Source organism: Camelus dromedarius, chromosome 31 (genome assembly GCF_036321535.1).
Source record: "Camelus dromedarius isolate mCamDro1 chromosome 31, mCamDro1.pat, whole genome shotgun sequence".
Classification (NCBI taxonomy): domain Eukaryota; kingdom Metazoa; phylum Chordata; class Mammalia; order Artiodactyla; family Camelidae; genus Camelus; species Camelus dromedarius.
In genome coordinates, this window is record NC_087466.1 from 9,038,818 (window position 1) to 9,052,446 (window position 13,629).

Below are 13,629 nucleotides of genomic sequence, written 5' to 3' on the forward strand. Positions count from 1 at the left end.
ATCTGGTCATAGTTACTCTCTTAGTGATATTCACTTAGTGATAAACTAATAATATCAGTATCCTTCAAAGAAAGTAATTTAAAGCAGAATCATCCAAAAGGCAAAACAAACTCCTCTGTTTAATATGCATCTTTTAAGAAAAAAATATACACCAAGTAGAGGTTAAAAAAATTATCAAAGAATGAAGAAATTCAACACTGTCTCATAAGGTAAATTAAAATTACAGTCCATACTAATAAAACTAAAATGAAATCCCTGAACTACTGTAAGATCGTATGACCAAAAAAGTCAGGTTGCAAACGACAGCAGTCACTATTATAAAGGAAGATGAATCCTGCTGCATACCGTTCTTTGACACCAGGCAGAATAACTGCTTTTCTACCTAACTGATGATGTGTTGATTCTAAGTTAATCCTCTTCTTATTAAGTTAATCTTTCTGATTGGCTGTTACTACTCTAGAACAACATTAAGATTAAACAAAAAAAGAGAGGGAGAGGGAACAAATTATTGTACCTTTGCCGCATGTCGACTGCATGTACATTTGCCCCATTCTCTATCAAAAATTCGACCATCTCTTCTTTGTTCTCCCTGACGGCGACTAAAAATGGTGTGAAGTTATACTGTAAAATAGTAAAAAACAGTTGATAATGTACAAAATTACATATACATTTCAAAACTGAATTTAAAAACTTAAGTCTCTGAACTTAAAACATATACTATAAAATAGTAAATAACAAGCAGCCCCTTCCTCCTTGCCCCTCTGTGCTCCTTCTCTTGAAAAGGTTCCTCCTTGACCTCTTTGGAAGTTTCCCTGTGAAGTCATTCTCTGAAACTCACTTCAGACATTTGCTGGTTCCAAGAACCTTCGCTTCTATCGCAGTGTGTATCAGGCATTCTCTAGTTACCTTACTGCTCAACTACTACTCCTGACACTCTAAAAACGGCTCCAGAGAGAACCATTTAGCTACTGAATCAACTACATTTTTAAGGAGCCACGCTGAGGAGAAAGATACCATACTGTCTGCAACATGCTTAACCTATCCAATTACAACTATGACTAATCTCATAAAGCTTGCAGACATTCCAATGGGAATATGACTATTTGCATGTAAAGAAAAAGTTTTTCTTAAACCAATTTTATAAATCCTAATTCGAAAAATTCCATCCCACTCTTAAGGGATTATTATAAAATATGAAGTAGACTATAAATTAATATAGACTGTCTTTAAAATATTGAAATATTTATCAAAATATACAACAGGAATTGTAAATTCAAATGCTTACAGAGGCGACATAGGTGGCCCGAGTAAGTGAAGATCCCAGGTGAGGACAGCACACCGGAGAACACACACCCCACTGAGAAGGGGCCACCTCTGCAGGGCAGACCGCATAGCAGCCTGGGCTCAAGGGGGACCAGATTTGATTCTTTAGGAGAAGTTCTGAAGTGCAGATTTCTGCACGTCTCCTAAATTTTAAATGTTGACTCAATGTGTGGAGACAAACTGAACATACCCAGGGCCATGTTTAGTCTATAGCCCACTTGTGTTTTTATGTTTGCTGTGTTTCCAAACAGTTGGGTATAAATCAAGTATTTGTATGTAAAACCTTGCCTTTCTGTAGAATCATATGTCTTACACACAAAAACACTGGGGCCCAACATGTAATAAAAATTGTGATTAAGACTCATAATACCCACTTCAAGAATTTTTCCAATGCCTGCTAAAACTACAATCTACCTGTATCTAATTCTCCCTGATTGTTAATCAAATGGATAATCAGTTCATAAGACGGCCGAAACTGAATTATTACAACAATTCCAATTTGTTACTAATGTCATGGGTCTTGCTGTTTAAAACTGCCATCTTGCATGGTATACTTATATATAATGGAATACGACTCAGCCATAAAAAAGAATGAAATAATGCCATTTGCAGCAACATGGAAGGACCTAGAGATTCTCACCCTGAGCGAGGTAAGTCAGAAAGAGAAAGACAAATCCCATAGGGTATCACTTATATGTGGAGGACTCTAAAATATGATACAAATGACCTTATTTACAAAGCAGAAACAGACTCACATAGAAAACAAACTGATGGTTACCAAAGAGGAAAGGGAGTGGGAGAAGAATAAATTCGCAGTTTTGGACTAGCAGATAGAAACTACTATATATAAAATAGATGAACAAGGTCCTACTGTATATACTACAGGGAACTATACTCAATATCCTGTAATAAACCATAACGGAAAAGAATGTGAATATATATATGTATATACATATAACTGAAAAAGAATATATATAACTGAATAAGAATATATATATATAACTGAAAAAGAATGTATATATAACTGAATAAGAATATATATAGCTGAATAAGAATATACATACATATAACTGAATAAGAATATATATATATGTATATATATAAAATAGAATCACTTTGCTGTACACCAGAAACTATCACAACACTGTAAATGAACTAGACTTTAATTTTAAAAAGCTGTCATCTTGATTATGCTAGGGCTCAGTGAATCTAACAGATATATTGCAAGAGTCTGTCACACAGCTTTAACCAAAAGAAGGCTCATGATTTCCTATTATTGCAATCAGAAAAATCCTGTTGACCTAATGACCTGGATGGGAACAAAAGGTGCAAAATCTTCAAAGGGTCCGACTCTACTTACTGAATCACTCACCACGACCAAGTTTCTAAGACTGTCTGAGTGCCAATGAATGATCAGTGGTTAGAAGGGAAAAGGAGCTATTCTTCAAGGCAATAGACATTGCCAGTAATATTGCCAGGAAGAGACGGATAAAAATCAGGCTAACACGGCTGGAAACGAGAGCACTGAATGAAGCAACATCTATCAAACCCCCGCTCTTCCAGAGACGTCTTATTTTTGAGATCTGTGAATTTACATGTATTACACATATCCATTCAATAGTCCTTAACTGAAGGTTGTATCAGAATCTCAGGGAAGTATTTCTAAATACCTGTGTCCAGACCTGAGTAGACTTATTCAATCAAAATCTTCAGGGGAGAGCCAGGAGGAAAAGCAGGACCAGCTACGCCATCACTTGCTCCCCACCTACAGCCACAGCCCCACAGGGGAGCTGCACCCGGCTGAGCGTGGAAGACCCCAAGGTGTACGTGGAGGGCCACGTGGCCACCAGCACAAGTGAATGCCCCTGCTGGCTGTCAAACATGACCTGACCTCACTTGCCCAGATTCTAGAACCTGGGATCCTGGGGTGCTCAGGGCCTGCGGTTTGCCGCCTCCCCTGCCCAGGTGCAGTCACCCAGCTCCCCCTGCCGGGTACTGGGTTCCTTCCTCCTCCCACCCATCCCCAGGCAGGCAGCCAGCCCTTGCCATCGCTTCACTCCCTGCAAGCCTTCATCTTCTGTAGGCTCTGAGCCTACCACCCACTCCCAGGCACTTCCTAATGGGAAGTTGTTCCTTCTGGGGTACAAGTGCGGCTGGGAGACAGAGCTCTGCCCTTTCTGTGGGCACTACCTCTAGCCCCTGGCCTTGGCTTTGGAGTTGTTTCCATGATAACAGGGCCTGATGTATTCAGTATATATACTACTATAAATAAAACACCTGTAACTAGAAAAGGCCCTGTATTTCAAATATCTTGTAAATAAAGTCAGTTGAGCTATACCTTGTTTATCGCCTCGATATTTGCCTTATAGCGGAGCAGCTCTGCTGCAATTGATGTATCTTCAGCCAAGACGGCATAATGCAGAGCAGTGTTTTGACAGTCATCCGCAAGATTTGGGTCAGCACCCCGTTTCAGCAGGATACTGACACACGCTTCTTTCCGGCATTGTACAGCCTGTTGGTATCACGCCAAGAAACAGACTATAAGTGCTAGGCATTCCAAGTTAACATTCCCCAAGTTCCAGCAGTTCGTTTTATTTAAAACAGATAAATTCATTTTTATTCTAAATAATAAATCGAATCCATCTCACGTGGACACGGTTGGCTGCTACACACCTTGATGAGAGCTGTCTTGCTTTCCTTGTCACGAGCATCCAGGTCACACTTCCACTGGATAAGGAGAGCCACCACTGATGACCGGCCGCTGGCGCAGGCTAAGTGTAGGGCAGTCCTGCGAACATGAGAGGACTTTTTAGGAAATTAAGAGCATACTAGTTCAAAGATACAGTTACTCGTGTAATTGTAAACATTCAACAGCATGCTATTCCTACCCCTTTAAAACTAACATTTGGTCTTCTTATCTTAGTTCTTTCTATGGGGAAAGAACAGTATTTATTAGCTCTTATTACTCACATTAATGGAAGAACTACCTGTTTGAATAGGAAGGGCATGCCGTTGAGATTCAGCTCAACTTGGGTCTGACTTCTCCTTTAACACTGTCACTTATTAGCTCTCACTTAGCCTGTCTCTGCCTCAATCTCCTCATCAACAAAATGGGCATGAAGTAGTAGTTATCTTACAGGATGCCACTGTGATGCTTAAATGAAAAGCTATGCAAAGTGTCTGGCAGTTGAACAGCTCAATGTTAGATAATGTTATAATTGTTACCATTACTATTTTACAAAGACATTTCAATTAAGTAAGATGATAGTATATCTACTTTGCTGCTGCAAGGATGAGAGGGAACACTGTACTTCAATGATTCTAACATGCTCACTGTCTCACACTTCAACACCTCTGACATGAAAAGGCAATTTAAAATTCATGTCTTACAACCACAGTTGGCAGCTCCTCCCAGGCCCGCCCCGCCCCGCCCCGCCCCGCCGCTGTTACCTGTTCTGCCTGTCTCTGCTGTCTACATTTTTCTTATGTGACAGCAACTCCTGCACTGTACGCGTGTCACCTAAATATGCGGCTTTGTGGAACTCCTTTAGCTCACACTTATGGACGTGATACCCAGGCACGGGCTTCTCACGATTCCTGCGCTCTCTCTGATGGATGCTGAAGTCCACCCAGCTCACGAACTCAAAGAGTCTCTTCTTCATCTGGCTTATCGCCTTCCGACACCGCTCACTTCCCTCCTGGCCTCTTGCCACCTCCCGATCTCAGCGCTGGTGCTGCAGAAGAGCCACAGAGGTCTCGCTGCCACACCTTGGCTGTGAAGCTCAGCGGCTTGGAATGTTTGGTCCGGAACACTCGTAGCCTAGCAACAGCACTGACCCTCAACTGTCCCTCAACTGTCCCTCCAGAGTCAGTGTCCCTGTGAGTGCGCACAGAGGCCCGGAGGCCCAGTGTGCCCGGTGCGCACGTGGGAGCCTAAGGCATTTCAAAACTCTGCAACTGCTTGTGGGCCATTTTGGATTCCCTTCAAATGTTGGTGCTAGGTGGCTGAGTGTTTTCGGACATTTCCAGAAGTGAGGCTTGCCCCTGAGAAAGCCATGTTTGTATGCAACTGTGGTTAGAGTAGGGTGGAACCACAGGATGCTGAAGGCCTAGTCCCCCAGAGAGCTCCCCACCAAAAATCTCTACATCTCCTTATCCCTCAGTTTCTTTCTTTCCCCATCCCTCTGGGCCCCAGCCAGTCTCCAGGGAATTTAGCAGATGCAAACAGCAGAAAGCTGTTTTCATGGTTTCAGAGATTGTGGCAATATGTATCATTAAGTACAAACTTGAGAAACCAACACACGCTCTCCAGATGAAATGATAATGTGTTTCCACATGTCTGCTGACCCTGCTCTGTGGCTCAGCCTTATGTTTACACACTTTCTTCACTATTTTTTTTGCTTTTATTTCCACCAATTAAATCTTGAATCAATCCAAGATTTATTTGGGAGCATGGTATAACATTTGAGAACTTTTTAACCACGTAACTATGAAAACACCACGTCAGCTACTCAGCGAGGCCACGCTGCTGGCTGACCACTTGCAGGAGAGGGGGAAGGCAGGGCAGGCCTCTTCTTCCTGCCTAACTCAATCCTTCCTCCCTCAGCTGGCTAATTATGGCTTCTGGCCCTGCCAGGATCAAAACTGCAGGGGGCGGCAGAGTTCCTAAGTGGCTGACACTCCTGGGAGCTGGTCTTGAGTGGACTGGACCTGGCAAGTGTTTTGAAGCTGACTCAGGGGCATTTCTGTGCCCCCACCTGCCCTCACCTGCAACTCCCCTGACCTAAAGGAATGTGGTGTTACTAACTTCCCCTGTTAATCTATCTTTTCTATTAGCATATACTGTTATTTCCCTCATCTTAAAAAACAGAAATGAGTTCACATCCAACTGCAGCCCCATTTCTCTGCTCTCCTGTACGAACGTCTCCTGACCCTGCAAAGGAGTTGTTCCGATTCGCTTTCTCTGATTCCTCTCATTTTCCATCCAAGCAAGTGTGTCCACTCACTGCAACTGCTCACGACAGGGTCACCCACCACCCACCAGGTGCTGATTCCACGGGGAGCTCTCAGTCCTCTCCTCGCACGGCCCGGCAGCCACCCTTCCCACCGCTGCTCTCCCCGACTTCCTGAAGCCCTTTCTTCATGGGGCTTCCCCGGTCTCAGGCTGCTCTGGTTTCCTCCCACGGCCCTGGCTGGTCTTCTCAGTCCCAGCCCCTGAATGCTGGCACACAGCACCCCTGAGTCTCAGTCTTCTGGCCTCTACTACTGTCTGCTGCCGCCCACATCAGCCTTAGGGCTTTATGTATTATCTACAAGTTGGTAACTTCCAAACTGCTATTTCCAATCCAGACCTCCCTCCTGTATTCCAGACTCAAATACCCATTGCCTCTCAACGTCATCTCTTGGAAGTTTAATAGGACTTCTCCTGAGCCTGCCCTCTCTTGGTCCAGCCCTCTCCTAGGCCTGCCATGACCTGGGTCTGACCTTACCTGGACATGCTCTCACTTGGGCCTGACCTCTCCTGTTCCTGCCCTCTCCTGGGCCTGCCCTTACCTGTCTTGCCCTCTCCTCTGCCTGCCTTCTCTTTGGCCTGCCCTCTTCTGGTCCTACCCTCTCCTTGGCCTGCCCTGACCTGGGCCCGGCATCTCCTGGCTCTGCCCTCTCCTGGACCTACCCTCACTTGGACCAGCCTTCTCCTGGGCCTGCCCCCACCTGTGCTTAGCCTCTCCTGTTCCTGCCCTAAGCTGGGCCTGCCCTCTCCTGGGCCTGTACTCTCCTGCACCTGCCCTCTCCTGGGGCTGCACTCTCTTAGGCGTACCCTCACCAGATCCTCCCTGTCCTTTGCCTTCCCTATTCTGGGCCTGCCCTGTCCTTTGCCTGCCCTCCCCGGGGCCTGCTCTCTCCTGGGCCTGCCCGCTACTGGGCCTGCCCTCATCTGAGCCTGCCCACACCTGGTACTGCCCTCCCCTGGTCCTGCACTCTCCAGGGCCTGCCCTCTCATGGGCCTGCTTTCTCTGAGTCCTGCCCTGCCCTGGGCCTGCCCTAACCTTGTCCTGCACTCTCCTGGGCCTGCCCTCTCCTTCTCCTGCCCTATCCTGGTCCTGCCTTCTCCTGGGCCTGCCCTCTCTTCAGCCTGCTCTCACCTGGGTCTGCCCTTGGGTTTGTCTGCCCACCCCTAGGACTGCCCTCTTCTGGTCCTGCCCTCACCAGGTCCTGCTCTTTCCTGGGCCTGCCCTCTCCTGGTCCTGCCCTCACCTGGGCCAGCCCTCTCCTGGGCCTGCACTCACCTGGGCCTGCCTTCTCCTGGTCTTGCCCTCTCTCTCCTGGGGAAGTAAGCCAGAAAGAGAAAGAAAAATAACCATATGAGATCACTCATATGTGAAAATCTAAAAAAAAAAAAACCAAAATATAAATACAAGACAGTAACAGACTCATAGACATAGAATACAAACTCGTGGTTGCCAAGGGGGTGGGGGGTGGAAAAGGACAGACTGGGAGCTCGAAACTTGTAGATACTGACAGGCATATGTAGAATAGATAAACAAGATTATACTGTATAGCACAGGGAAATACATACAAGGTTTTATGGTAGCTCACAAGGAAAAAGAATGTGACAATGAATATATGTATGTTAATGTATAAGTGAAAAATTGTGCTCTACACTGAAAATTGACACAACACTGTAAACTGACTATAAGTCAATTAAAAAAAATGTTAAAAAAAAAAAGGTGCTCCATTCAGAGATATGATTACATTCTGATCTTTTAGGGACAGAGACTAGGTTGGAACCTAAATGTACAAACTGGGAGAGAAAGGGATTTCAACTATTCTGACCAATTCCTGTTGAATGAAACACAGAGGCCAAGCCCTCCCATTTCAAAAGTGCCCAGTTGGTGAGAAGACCCACCGCAGGGCAGGAGAAGGGAAGGAACCTCCTTAACAAAGGTCCCAGATGAGAAAACGGCCCAGTGACACTCACTCAGCCCAGAGGGCCTTCAGCCTGAATGTGAACGTGGGGAACCCGGGCAGAAGTAGGCGTGAGCCCTTCCCTCACCTGCACAAGGTGGAGGCAGCTTTCAGCACCCTCCTCACCACCCACCTGCCCAGCCTTCCTCACTGAGTCACAAGGGAACTGGGTGGAAAGGATTTCAGCCTGTGTTTGGCCCTGGGCGGGGCTGGGGTTCCCCTTCCATCTGAGTGGAGGGCAATGATGTCCCCAGAATAGGGTGTGTCTGGAATCAGCTGCTCCAAGTGCCCCATGTGGGTGTTTCCTGGCACCACAATCTAGAGGGGAGGACCTGACAAATTCTGTCTGACGACAACCTAAATGCTTACCGAGTCTTTTATAAGTCAGCATTATAACGTTTATAGCAAAGGGCTGAGCCCAGACACAGCAGAAGTCAACCTCTGTGCCACCTCATGAGATCTGCCCAGGCCACAGCACTGGATGTAATTTACTCTCATAAATTCCCTCTGCATTAAATGTGAGCTCACACTTGACCCTTAGCAACTTCAACAACCTCCCATTTAGGTTCCTGGGGAAGGTTCTCACATACAACATCCAGGGCTTATGATAGTGACCCCAAAGCATCCCAAATGTTAGAGACATGTACACCTAAGATACACTTCTCGGGGAGAGATCTCTCTATTAAAACAGCTACTCCAGGCAGTGGATAAGAGCAGTGTTGTCTGAACATGTCTTGCCACACACAGGATGCAAGTCAACATTTGGACAGGCTCAAGTTTTGTTTATCTTTGTTCATGGTCCCTGCTTCTTTTTGTAAAGTCTTGTAAGTTTACTTGCCCTCCGATGTTCTGATACTCTTCCTACTCAAATTAGTAATTTCTGCTCTCTGTATTATTATTCTACTTAGAAAATGGAATAGTACTAAGATAGATTGGCAATCTGTTAAGAGCCAATGAAGGCAAACTTTCAGGTAGGTTCCTAACAAAGACGTGTCTATTACAATGAAAGCCCATATTGACAGGGTCTATGAATGATTTGCATTTACTACTGGGGTTTTTTAACTCATATATAGCTAATCTGCATTTTCCCCAAATTCATTTTTGCTTACTAACCCTACAGTTGATACCCTTATGACTTAATTCATCAAAAGCAATCACTTAAGCATTGTACGCAGGCATGTTTGTGGCCTGCGTTCTCACAGGCTGCCAAGCACAACACAAACATGAGACTAAGTTCATCAAGAAATGAGTGTGCACGTGACCCAGGGCCACACCAACTCATCTACTGCCCTGCGCCAGCAACCACAGCAGAAGGCACCATAAAATCTACGAAATTCTTCTGCCAGCTCTGAGCCAACAACAGTACTTACAGGTTCCGGAGGCCTCGTGCCAGCCAGGGCAGTGCACACACGTGGCGCTGCTGCACCGGCCAGGGGCAGGGTCCAGCCAACGTCCCCGCTGTTCGGTGGATCGTACGCTTGGACATTTCTGGCCAGTCCTCTCACCACTGAGAAAAGAAAAGGCAACACATACTTCTTACGCCTATTTACACATGGCAAGCTATCACTTACCCCGAACTTTTGCTCTGTAGTAGGAGAAATACTGACTTCCTTAAACTTTGAATTATCTACACACAAAAGCACATGAAAACTCTCCAAATCCACATTTAGCCAAACTCAGCCAACTAGGGCCTTGGTCTCTACAGAAGCTAAATTGTCAATAAAAACAAGGGAGTAAAAGTAGTAATACTGGGTTGGCCACAAAAGGACAAGGGACAAGGGGCAAGAGCGAGAAACTGGAAAAGCAGCTTCAGTTTTCCAGCACAGGTCATGGAAAGAGAGACAAGAGGATTCTATCATCTCTGCCTCTAAATGAGAACTGACAACACGGAGGACGCCCATCTAATCTGGGCAGCTAGATTAGCTGGTTTCAATCATTCATTTCTTCTCATTCAACAGACACTGAATGTCTTCTGTGATTCAAAGAAAAGGCAAACATAGGGAGAAATCAAAGATACACTCAGTTCTCAGTTAACTGCCCCAATAGGGACTTAGAAAAACATGCAAATTAAATCCATGTATTATCTCCAAATTCCACTTTAGGAATAACATCATTTTTCTAGACCACTAATCTTTTGCCAAAAGAAGTCATCCATACTTGCTTTCTTTGAGCCATCAGCATGTATATTCTTAAGCCAAAAAAAATATTTAGAGGTATGCACCAAAGCCTTTAAACAATACTACAAAGAACTGTAAAACCACTATAAACTGGTTTCTCAACATGTTAATAAGCAAATGAAAGCACAGAGGTTTTCAATGCCAAAAAGCACTTCATCAGCAGAGAAATGTGCTATCAAGTAACATGACCAGCAGATTTCAACAACTGACACTGAAAGCCAGTGACAAAACACTGCTTCGTACAAATTTATTGAGCACAAAGCAAAGCTCATGAACTTTTGTCAGTGACAGAGAATATTGATAACTGTACACACATTTAGAAATCCTGAAGTTACCACTTCAGAAGAATGTCACTTTTATTTCATACACTAAAATATTAACAATTGGTGGGGGTTGGAAGGTAACTATGTGTAATTGTTACATTTTTATTCCATCATTATGTATTTCCCAAATTTTCTTTCTATTTTAAACTTTACGCTATACTAAAGAGCAAAATGCATCATGAAAACACTGAATTTGTCTGCCTTCTTACTTCCATGTCCTTCCAGTGTCTGGTGTACGTCCTCCATCACCCTCAGGATAAAGGGGAACCACTGTAACAGTGTCTGGGACATCTGGCTGCAGATTCCTAAGAACGGCATCATTGGTATTCCCAGGGATTGGCACCTAAAGATTTTAATAAAATGTAAAGTACTTGATTTGAAAACCTTGTATAAGAAATAATACTTTGAACAACCAAACACTCAAAATACTAACTGAAGACCAAGTCAAGAAGCAGGTTCTGTACTATTGGGACCTAAGGATGTGCCCCCATACAACCTGTTCTAAGAGTTGATGAAGGCCTCTCTGCACACGCTCAGCTCCTTCTTGAAAAGCCCCTGGAATGATTTGATCCCCCAGCCCCAGTCCCCCAAAAGCCCCCATCACCCAGGCACTGAGGCCCCAACCGACTACCCTCCGTCAGGTTCTACAGAAGGAACATGAACTCCTTTGGCGCTACGGTACACTAGTTAACTCTTGATCCTCACTTCGCAATCTACAGCTGAAACTAACACACACTTTTCCCTACAGGAAATAGTGACCAGTTCCTCCAGACCACCTGCTGTGGGTGCACAGAAGAGCTTGTACTGATGAGGATTTTGCTCTGTGTGCTCCCAGCGAACATTCAAAGTGCTGGTGGAAGAGTCGTACACCGAGGTATTCAAAGGTTCTGAAAGGCACAGAAAGCACACCACGCGTGACCCTAACAACCGAGCACACACGAAGCCCAGGTTTACTGATGGGTCCCGGGAACCCTAGAACCCAGGATCCCTTTAGTAGGCACCCCACAAATACCTGTTGAAGTAGTGAATAAAGGAAAAAATGTGGTCATCAGGTACATGTCTCATCCCTCCACAAGGTATCTTGGCCTCAGAGCATAATTTGTTCATTTGTCTGTGTTATCCTAGAAGGTAATAAACACCTTTCTCCAAGACCAGACAGATAACTCCAGTAAGGATATTAAAAGCAATTTAGATCTTTGGGGGGAGGGTATAGCTCAGGGCTACAGTGTATGCTTAGTGTGTGCACGAGGTCCTGGGTTCAATCCCCAGTACCTCCACTAAAAAATAAATAAAACCTAACTACCCCCACCCCCAACAGAGATAAAAAAAAAAAAAGAAAAAAGAAAAAGAGCATTATTAACATGCATTTTAAAAGTTTAGCAAACCTCTGTGTCCCCCCAGTGTTTCCAGTGGAAGATGTGATTCCATACCCATGACGGTTACTAAAACAGCCACAGGAGTCCAGGTTCACTTACTGGTCTCGCCTCTTCCTGTCATCCGACCTCCTTCCACATCACAACACAGGGAGGACAGGGTGATGGTGTAAGGAGTGTCAGGCTTCAGCTTCTGCAGGACCACACTGTTCTGCTGTCCACCTATCCTGGTCTGGAGTAAAACAGGGATAAGTGTCAGCTTTGCTCTCTCCAGCTCACTCATTTGTTAGGAAAAGCTCTTTCTCTGTTAGAGGCCTTTGCCAAAATCTAGAAACACGCCCCGCTGTGAAAGTTTAAAATGTATCCTAGGGTATCATTTTAAATGTAAACGAGACCCCTTAAATCATAAAAAGGATTCTAAGCCTTAAAATACTGATCTTAAAAAGATATTTCAACTGTCAAGAGACCAGCACTGTGAAATTCCATCCAAAAGCAAAATAATAATAATAAGTGGGGCTACAATAGACTAAAAGAATGATGCACAGCAAAAGATACAATAAATGTTATGATAACTCACAGAGAAAAAAATGTGACAATGAGTGTGTATATGTCCATGAATGACTGAAAAATTGTGCTGAACACTGGAATTTGACACAACATTGTAAAATGATTATAAATCAATAAAAAATGTTAAAAAAAAGATACAATCAACAAAATGAAAAGGCAACCTATGGAATGGAAGGATATCTTTGCAAACCATCTATCAGATAGGGGGTTAATATCAAAGTAAATAAGGAACTCACACAATTCAAGAGCAAAATAAAAGCAATCTGCTTTTAAAATTGTACAGAAGACCTCAGTAGATATTTTTCCCAAGACGTACAAATGACTAACAGATAATTGGCAACACTAATCATCAGGAAAATGCAAATCAAAACCACAATGACATATCACCTCCACCTGTCAGAATGGCTATTATCAAAAAGACAAGAAATAAACTGGGGCTGTGAATTTCACCACTCACGAGAGCAGTATGTCAGAGTTTGGGTTAATTTAGTAGGTATCGATTTCCTTGACTGTGCCTTTGAAACTTGTTTCAGCTTCTTCTAGCCATGGCTTTATTGTTGTTTTCCTTACTCCTCATTATTTCCTTTTCACTGACATGACATATTGAATTAATGTAAATTAAATGTGTTTATCATGTAACTCCACTGTACATTCTACATTCATATTATATGAGTAGTAAAGGATGAAAGGATATATGCAACCTGTATGTATGTGCTGTATTTGGGCATTTTCTTGAAAACTAACTAATAGCCAGCTTATTTATGATTATTAGTTTAATAAGCTTCTGTGTGGCAGAAAAAAATTTAGATTTAAAACTAACAACTAAATCATGGTTTTGGGCTAGGATCTAAACATACAGGTTTAAAGCTTGCTGCAAACTCTCAGATATATTTTGATAGA

At 43.9% G+C, this 13,629-nt stretch overlaps 1 protein-coding gene across 1 annotated transcript in view; it reads right to left on the reverse strand.

The window, feature by feature from the left end:
• LOC116151591 (ankyrin repeat domain-containing protein 26-like) overlaps positions 1–9,700 on the reverse strand; it is a 50,461-nt gene extending 40,761 nt beyond the window's left edge. The window contains exons 1-6 of the mRNA XM_064480950.1: positions 9,660–9,700; positions 7,611–7,646; positions 4,774–5,057; positions 3,997–4,111; positions 3,662–3,835; positions 515–621 (exon numbers count right to left, since the gene is read on the reverse strand). Of these exons, the coding sequence (XP_064337020.1) occupies positions 515–621; positions 3,662–3,835; positions 3,997–4,111; positions 4,774–4,985 (608 nt within the window). The 5' untranslated portion in view covers positions 4,986–5,057; positions 7,611–7,646; positions 9,660–9,700. The remainder of the gene's footprint in view (positions 1–514; positions 622–3,661; positions 3,836–3,996; positions 4,112–4,773; positions 5,058–7,610; positions 7,647–9,659) is intronic.
• Between the last annotated feature and the right edge of the window lie 3,929 nt (positions 9,701–13,629).